Source organism: Leptopilina heterotoma, unplaced genomic scaffold, assembly GCF_015476425.1.
Source record: "Leptopilina heterotoma isolate Lh14 unplaced genomic scaffold, ASM1547642v1 Lhet_92, whole genome shotgun sequence".
Taxonomy (NCBI): domain Eukaryota; kingdom Metazoa; phylum Arthropoda; class Insecta; order Hymenoptera; family Figitidae; genus Leptopilina; species Leptopilina heterotoma.
This window is the reverse complement of record NW_025111199.1, coordinates 448,109-456,625: the sequence shown is the minus strand read 5'-3', so window position 1 is coordinate 456,625 and position 8,517 is coordinate 448,109. Positions and strand designations below refer to the sequence as shown.

The 8,517-nt window shown below is 37.8% G+C and overlaps 2 protein-coding genes across 2 annotated transcripts; one reads left to right on the top strand and one right to left on the bottom strand.

Moving 5' to 3' along the window:
- Positions 1-1,113: 1,113 nt before the first annotated feature.
- LOC122512001 lies at positions 1,114-2,286 on the bottom strand. Its single transcript, XM_043627605.1, has one exon. It carries the CDS (start codon positions 2,284-2,286, stop codon positions 1,114-1,116), a length of 1,173 nt encoding a protein of 390 aa, XP_043483540.1.
- An 893-nt stretch (positions 2,287-3,179) lies between these two features.
- LOC122512000 lies at positions 3,180-5,699 on the top strand. The gene has a single exon (XM_043627604.1). It carries the CDS (start codon positions 3,180-3,182, stop codon positions 5,697-5,699), a length of 2,520 nt encoding a protein of 839 aa, XP_043483539.1.
- Positions 5,700-8,517: the final 2,818 nt, after the last annotated feature.

Genomic DNA, 8,517 nt, shown 5'->3' with positions numbered 1-8,517 from the left:
ATTAAACCGAAACCAGAAGTCTCATAAAAGCGCGCGAATTTCAAATATGTAATTAGAAAAAATTCAAAAATTTAAAGATAGAGTAAAAGAAAGTAAAGAAAAATTAAAAATTTTTAAAAAAATTATATAGAAAAATAAATTTTTGAAATTAATTTATTTTAATATTATTAATTCATATGGGCAATTCCACGCAAGATTTACCTATGACCTTGAGAATTCGGTTAAACATATTTTTTTCTCAATCTATATGAAAAAAAAAGGAATACGTGTTTTTTTATTTTTGTTTAATCGCCCAAATTGTCGAGTTATGAATTTTTGAAATTTTGGATTTGTAACTGTAGACATATTTTCAGTAGCTTATAAGTCTGTAAATATTGAGTTTAGAGAAAAATTGTCAAGCAATGAAAGTTTTAGTTTTCTTTCAACTTTTAAGAAATGTAAAAAAAAATTTTTTTTTAATTTAAAAAAAAAAATTTTTTTTTATAAACAAATTAATTTTTTTTAACTTTGGACCCTTTTTTTTAAATTTATTTATACCTTATAATATACAGAAGATTTTCCAAAAAGTTTTTTGTTTTAAATAAAAGGAGAACAATTTCTGAAGATATCTCTCAATGCAAACCTAAGAATCTTCAATTGTTTATAATTTTTTTTAAAAACAAAAAGTTAACAAATTAATTGTGTAGTTTCCTTTTAAAATGAAAGATTATTTTCTTATTTTGCTACTACACATGTCCTAAATCAGATTCAATTAATATAATATACGACCACCAAATAAATAGTAAAACATAAAATAATTTATCTAAACTGTTATAAACAATATTAGTTAACAAATAGTTAACTTTGGTTCCTCTCAATAAAAAAACTTTGTTCTTTTATATTCATATTTTACTTTAGGTTCATTTAATGAATACATCTCCCTTTCGTTAAAAAACAATTTTTAATTGTTATAAACAATAATAGTTAACAAATAATGAACTTTGGTTCCTCTGATCTAATCTAATCTAATCTGACACCGAGATCGAGCTGGATTTTCCTCAAGAGGGGAAAGTAAGCACCTAGGTTATAGAACCCATTGTACCAGACTCCAGTTCGCTCGTTTATAGCAACTTCTTAGAGTCCTGTTCTTCTCCAGAAGTCCAGTATCTCTTCTATCGATAGGTTGCTCACCTGCTTAGGGTCAATAATTGCTTGACCCCAGCTAGATAGCCTGATCCTAGCTAACGCTGGGCATTCAGATAATATGTGAGTCGAAGTTTCGTTACTTTCCCCACACAGTCTGCACATAAGTGAAACTTGTCTGCCTATTTTATGCTGATGGTAGTTCAATAGTCCATGACCTGTAAGTAGACGAACTACGGTTCTAACTCTGATCTTATCGAGTTTTAGGAGATCGCTCGCTCGCCTCTTGTTGAGTGCTAACCCCAACAGAGTTTTCGCTTGCCTTCCCATCCCAACGTTCGCCCAATACTTCTCATGTTCCTTTTCACCCCATCTTTCTATGGCTCCCTTAACCAAGCATGGCATTATTGCCACTGCTGGTTCAGGACCTATAAATTTCGTCTCGGAACCGGTTTTCGCCAAGACGTCTACTCTTTCATTACCCTTGATTCCCGAGTGACCCGGTACCCAAATCAATGAAAGTCTATTTGCTGAACCCAACTCATCTAGTACGCTCCGGCATTCCCAGACGAGTTTTGATTCTATTGTGGGATTTTTCAGAGCCCCTAAGGCCGCTTGACTATCCACACAAATACTAATCCTCTTGCCCTTTGTTCCATTTCGAATGGATATTTGGGCGCAAGTTAAAATCGCACAGACCTCTGCCTGCCAGACCGTGGCATGTTGTCCTAATGACTCAGCCACTTTAATGCAGCCAGTTTTCCGATAAATTCCGAAGCCTGCACCGCAGTCCATCTTGGAGCCGTCTGTATACCAGACTTCGTCCCCAAGTGGAAAACCTTTCTTCCAGTCCATTCTGGAAGGTGTAATGATCTTAAAGCGGGGTTTAAATTTCACCCTCTTGATCATTCTGTCTTGCACCATACTTAATTCTGGTATTGATAGAATTGAGCGTGGAAGCTTGGTGTGTATACCACCAACCTTCCACCTTCCCTGCGCAGTTAACCTGCTCATAGTGAGAGCCCTGAAAATACCCCTGAAAACCATTGCTTGCAGTTGGCCTAGTTTCTCTTTAACCGTTATCAGTTGAGTCCTAGACCACCAGACAACCACCGCGTGAAGAAACCTTGGTTTTAAGATCATCTGATAGAGCCAGTTGACCATATTAGGCCTTAGTCCCCATGATGACCCTATCGCCCTTCTACACGCCCAAAACGCGGTACAAAACCTGATATAGTGATATTCGAAATGTTCCCCTCTGTGCAGAGGAACCAAACCCTCCCTAGGGGTTTCAAGACCTTGCCGTTACTGGGAGGCGCACGAGGGGCTTTTACCCAGTGGGAGGCTACTTCTCGATATCTCTCGTGGGGACTGAGGGGGCGAACCCTTCAAAATGGGTCGGCCGCTATAGAAACCGAATCTTGTGTGTTTCGCTGGGGAGTGTCTCAGGGCACGGGGATTTAGAGGGATATCGAGAGAGACGGGATGTACAGAGGCTTAACCGCGGGTCCATTCCGAAGACTTCCTACTGGTGGAAGTCTGACCAAGAAGAAACCCTTCCATGGTTGCGTTGGCTGTGCCATGGCGATTGAGGCGCGAGTCTCTGCCACCCAATCCGTGATGAACTCGTGTCCATGGATGAATGATACTAGGGTTAACAAATCCGTCGGGTTCTTCCGTGGGGAGGGGGTTGGACGGGGGACGACCTTCGCTGGGCACAATTAACCGTAAACCGTAAAGCTCGGGAACGGTTGTGTTACAGGAAGGGCCCGTCTTCTGGACGACCCGTCCCCGGGGTGGGGCTCAAATGGAGGTATCTTGAACGAGACTCTGAGATACCAGGCGAACTTTCAGATGTAATTTAGCCTTTTCCTTAAATAGAGGCTCTTTAAGGATTGACCTTTCTTTCCTCTTTTCTCGTGGGACCATAATGGATACTACAGAAATTAATAAAAATAAAACCACACACGTGAGCGTCGAAGAGCCCTTTTGGGGGATCACGATGCTGGCGATCAAGGTGTGGACGCGACAGAGGGGACCGTGAGTCAGTCTTAAATATGGCTGCTTCCGGGATCCACTGTATGCAGATTAACTTGCATCATTGTAAGGGCGCTTCAGCGATTCTAGCCAAGAACTTTGCAAGGATGCAGACAGCTATAGCCTTTGTTCAAGAACCTTGGGTTTACAAGGGTAAGATTAGAGGTCTAAGTGGCGGTGGGGTGCTAGTTAGTTCACCACAGGAACCAGTTCCAAGGGCTTGTCTGATCTATAAAGGTCTAGATGCTTTCCCTCTATTGGAATTAACTACCAGGGACTTAGTTGTTGTTAAGGCTAAGTACCTAGAAAAGAACGGAAATAAAAGGGAGGTTGTAGTAGCTTCCGCATATTTTCCGGGATCGGGGGATGACCCCGCACCACCTGCAGAGGTGGAGAAGTTGGTAGATTACTGTCAACGGCAAGGTCTCCCATTAATAATAGGTTGTGATGCCAATGCGCACCATGTCGTATGGGGCAGCACTGACATTAATGATAGAGGCAGAAGACTTTTAGATTTTCTGTTAGATACAGATTTAGATATTTTAAATCAGGGTAATGAGCCGACTTTCGTTACTGTTAACAGAAAAGAGGTGTTGGATATTACGATCTGTTCCAAGTCTTTTTGTGATGGCTTGAGGGACTGGAGAGTGTCTGTTGGTACTTTTCTTGATATCGAAGGTGCCTTCCCTAACACCTCTAGCAAAACTATCTGCAGGGCAGCCAGGATGCGAGGCGTGCCCGAGCCGCTAGTTAAGTGGATCGACAGCATGCTTCGCGAAAGGGCCCTGGAGGCAGTGTATGGTGAGGCCAAGGTAACTGGCCTTGTCTCAAAAGGGTGCCCACAGGGAGGAGTTGTCTCTCCTTTATTGTGGTGCTTAGTGGCAGATAAGTTAATTAGAAACCTCAATAGCCAGGGATATTATACGCAAAGTTATGCGGATGATTTCCTTATAATTATAAGAGGGCACTCAATTGAGACCCTCTTAGAACTTACGGAATGTGCGCTTAAGATTGTCAAGGATTGGTGCAATCTGACTGGACTTTCTGTAAACCCAGAGAAAACGAATATAGTAGTTTTCACAAGAAAATATAAGGTACCGAGTTTGAAGAAACCGATATTTTATGGAAAAGAGATTTCCTTTTCTGAATCGGCTAAGTATCTGGGAGTAATCCTGGATAAAAAGCTGGTTTGGAGGGAACATTTCGAATATCAGTATATCAGGTTTTGTACCGCGTTTTGGGCGTGTAGAAGGGCGATAGGGTCATCATGGGGACTAAGGCCTAATATGGTCAACTGGCTCTATCAGATGATCTTAAAACCAAGGTTTCTTCACGCGGTGGTTGTCTGGTGGTCTAGGACTCAACTGATAACGGTTAAAGAGAAACTAGGCCAACTGCAAGCAATGATTTTCAGGGGTATTACGGGGGCAATGAGGACCACGCCAACAGCTGCGTTGGGATTCATGCTTGCCGAGGTACCTCTGCATATTGCCGCGGTGAAAAAGGCGGCTCTCACTATGAGCAGGTTAACTGCGCAGGGAAGGTGGAAGGTTGGTGGTATACACACCAAGCTTCCACGCTCAATTCTATCAATACCAGAATTAAGTATGGTGCAAGATAGAATGATCAAGAGGGTGAAATTTAAACCCCGCTTTAAGATCATTACACCTTCCAGAATGGACTGGAAGAAAGGTTTTCCACTTGGGGACGAAGTCTGGTATACAGACGGCTCCAAGATGGACTGCGGTGCAGGCTTCGGAATTTATCGGAAAACTGGCTGCATTAAAGTGGCTGAGTCATTAGGACAACATGCCACGGTCTGGCAGGCAGAGGTCTGTGCGATTTTAACTTGCGCCCAAATATCCATTCGAAATGGAACAAAGGGCAAGAGGATTAGTATTTGTGTGGATAGTCAAGCGGCCTTAGGGGCTCTGAAAAATCCCACAATAGAATCAAAACTCGTCTGGGAATGCCGGAGCGTACTAGATGAGTTGGGTTCAGCAAATAGACTTTCATTGATTTGGGTACTGGGTCACTCGGGAATCAAGGGTAATGAAAGAGTAGACGTCTTGGCGAAAACCGGTTCCGAGACGAAATTTATAGGTCCTGAACCAGCAGTGGCAATAATGCCATGCTTGGTTAAGGGAGCCATAGAAAGATGGGGTGAAAAGGAACATGAGAAGTATTGGGCGAACGTTGGGATGGGAAGGCAAGCGAAAACTCTGTTGGGGTTAGCACTCAACAAGAGGCGAGCGAGCGATCTCCTAAAACTCGATAAGATCAGAGTTAGAACCGTAGTTCGTCTACTTACGGGTCATGGACTATTGAACTACCATCAGCATAAAATAGGCAGACAAGTTTCACTTATGTGCAGACTGTGTGGGGAAAGTAACGAAACTTCGACTCACATATTATCTGAATGCCCAGCGTTAGCTAGGATCAGGCTATCTAGCTGGGGTCAAGCAATTATTGACCCTAAGCAGGTGAGCAACCTATCGATAGAAGAGATACTGGACTTCTGGAGAAGAACAGGACTCTAAGAAGTTGCTATAAACGAGCGAACTGGAGTCTGGTACAATGGGTTCTATAACCTAGGTGCTTACTTTCCCCTCTTGAGGAAAATCCAGCTCGATCTCGGTGTCAGATTAGATTAGATTAGATCAGAGGAACCAAAGTTCATTATTTGTTAACTATTATTGTTTATAACAATTAAAAATTGTTTTTTAACGAAAGGGAGATGTATTCATTAAATGAACCTAAAGTAAAATATGAATATAAAAGAACAAAGTTTTTTTATTGAGAGGAACCAAAGTTAACTATTTGTTAACTAATATTGTTTATAACAGTTTAGATAAATTATTTTATGTTTTACTATTTATTTGGTGGTCGTATATTATATTAATTGAATCTGATTTAGGACATGTGTAGTAGCAAAATAAGAAAATAATCTTTCATTTTTAAAGGAAAATACACAATTAATTTGTTAACTTTTTGTTTTTAAAAAAAATTATAAACAATTGAAGATTCTTAGGTTTGCATGGAGAGATATCTTCAGAAATTGTTCTCCTTTTATTTAAAACAAAAAACACTCGAATCGATTAAAAAATTTTAGTCTGTAGACATTTTTTGATAAGTAAATTGTAAAAAAATTCCAATAGTGAGGCGTTTCGTAGAATGCGAGCACCTTGAACGTGATTTTTGAAAATTTTGTACAACTCATTAAACGCGTCGGCCCACTCCAAAACTTTTTGGAAAATCTTCTGTATATTATAAGGTATAAATAAATTTAAAAAAATGCGATAAATGCGTTCCAATTTTAAGAAAAACTGAAAAGTTTTTTCGTTTACGAAAAAAAGAGTGTTTTCTTTATAGCACCTGTAAGTAGTATATGTCGAATACGGTAATTGGTTATATTGTTTGGAACTAACAGAAGCAATACAAGGTTCACAAATATTTGTCCTACTTTGTTTCGTAATACTATGAATTAAATAGCCTGTTACTTGATAGAAAGCGTTTTTTCTAAACTTTCCATTTCGTTCTGAACCGATTGTTCAGATAACTCAATCATAAAAAATCAAGAGCATTCGAGTTTTTCATAACAAATATTTGATTATCGTCAGTATCTAAAACAGATTGATAAGGTTGAGAGTTGTCTTGAATCTCTGTTAATATCTCGTTACTATCTGGAAGTTTTCTTTTTTTTGTGCTTTTTGGCTCGTAGCAGCTCGTTTTTACAGGAAGTATGTATTGTGCAATTGATATTAAGCGAAGGTCGCACGTTGGTTTAGTAGATAATTACTTAATTCTATAGCCGAGGAAGTTGATATCATGAAACCTTTTTGAATGGGCTTAAAAACTCCAGCATTTCCAACTCGTATACGACTCATTAAGTCCACCATGCCTGTTAAAAAGAAATTGTATTTTCATACTTTTTGTCGTCAAATTTGCTAATTGCACACTGCAAACTTCGCGAAGTCATCAAGCGAAACCATTTTGCAATGACATTGAAAAACCATGCAGTCGTAACGTATTCCGGTTTTGAATTCGTATCAGCAAGGAAGTAAAGCGCTGCACCAACTTCGGGACTTAAAATCTTATGTGCTCTATTAACTTTCATTTTTGCGAATCTTTTATTTTGCGACAATAAAACATCCCCAACTTTAAGTCCGGGTGTTAAAGTAAAAGTTAAATTTTTTTGCGTTTGTAATATTTCTACGAGATGAGTTGCATCGGCTACATTGGTAGGTAAATTATAAATTTGTTGCATATCTTCAGGAATGTATATTTTTTATTACTTATGATAGCAGAAACTGTATTTTTTAAAACGTGAGGAATGTCAGCAAAAAAGTTTTTATTTTTTTATTCAAATTTTGGCCTGTAAAAATTCTGTGGGGTAATGGGAGAATTAGTGTCAGACCAAAGAATTTTCGTTACTATGTTGCGTCTTTCGTTATTTCTTTGAAAATTGTAAAAGATATTACCTTATGAAAAAACTTTTAATTAAAAAATAATTTTTGGTGGGAAAAATGAAAAATTTAATTTTTTTTCAAAAAATTTTTATTCAATTATAATTTAGGAAAAAAATTATTCTAAGTCTAAAGTTTTGGCTTCATTGTAAGTATTAACACTTTTTTCTATTAGAAAACAAAAAATATTCCTAAAATATAGAAATTTTTTAAATTTCAAGTGAAAGCTCCCATTACCCCACAAATTGGGTAATGGCAAAAAATGTTTTTTTTTTTTAAATTTTTTTTCCCAATTTACTTTCTCTTTTTAAGTTTCTAATTAAACATAATTAAAGATAAATAACGAACTGAGTAGGAAATAACAAAAACAATGTATTATTATAAAGATAAGTTGGTTTTTTAAATAATTTTCCTTAAGGGGCTCCAATTCCCCCACGCTCCCCTATATTAAGCAACAAGGTACATAAAGGCAGTCAGTTAATTACGGTGATTTTTAATAAAACTATTTTTCTTTATTCAATACAATAATAATAATAATCTTATTCTTAACAATTTTATTCTTTGCATCAAGAATTAATAAATAAACATTTCTTTAATGTTTATGCTTCCTCCACAAGAAAGAAAATTTTTTTGCTGATCATAAGAAAGCATCGAAATATTCATGTAATGAACATCTGCATTTACAACTTGTTTACTTAATGTTTGGTTTTGAGAAGAAGTTATTTCGAAAAAGACGAATTTCGAGTCTGTAAGAAATGATTATGTTTATACAAACCTTTGTAGAATTCTGTAGAGAATTTTGTGGAGAATCTAATGGTACAGAAGGAGCTTCGTGAATTTTAACAACGCAATTGTAGTGATTATTTCTGTGATAAGACAATCGTATTGGTTC

What these genes read in the sequence shown, in the direction of transcription:
- LOC122512000 (XM_043627604.1), top strand. Translation starts at nt 3,180, where the DNA reads ATGGCTGCTTCCGGGATCCACTGTATGCAGATTAACTTGCATCATTGT.
- LOC122512001 (XM_043627605.1), bottom strand. Translation starts at nt 2,286, where the DNA reads ATGGTCAACTGGCTCTATCAGATGATCTTAAAACCAAGGTTTCTTCAC.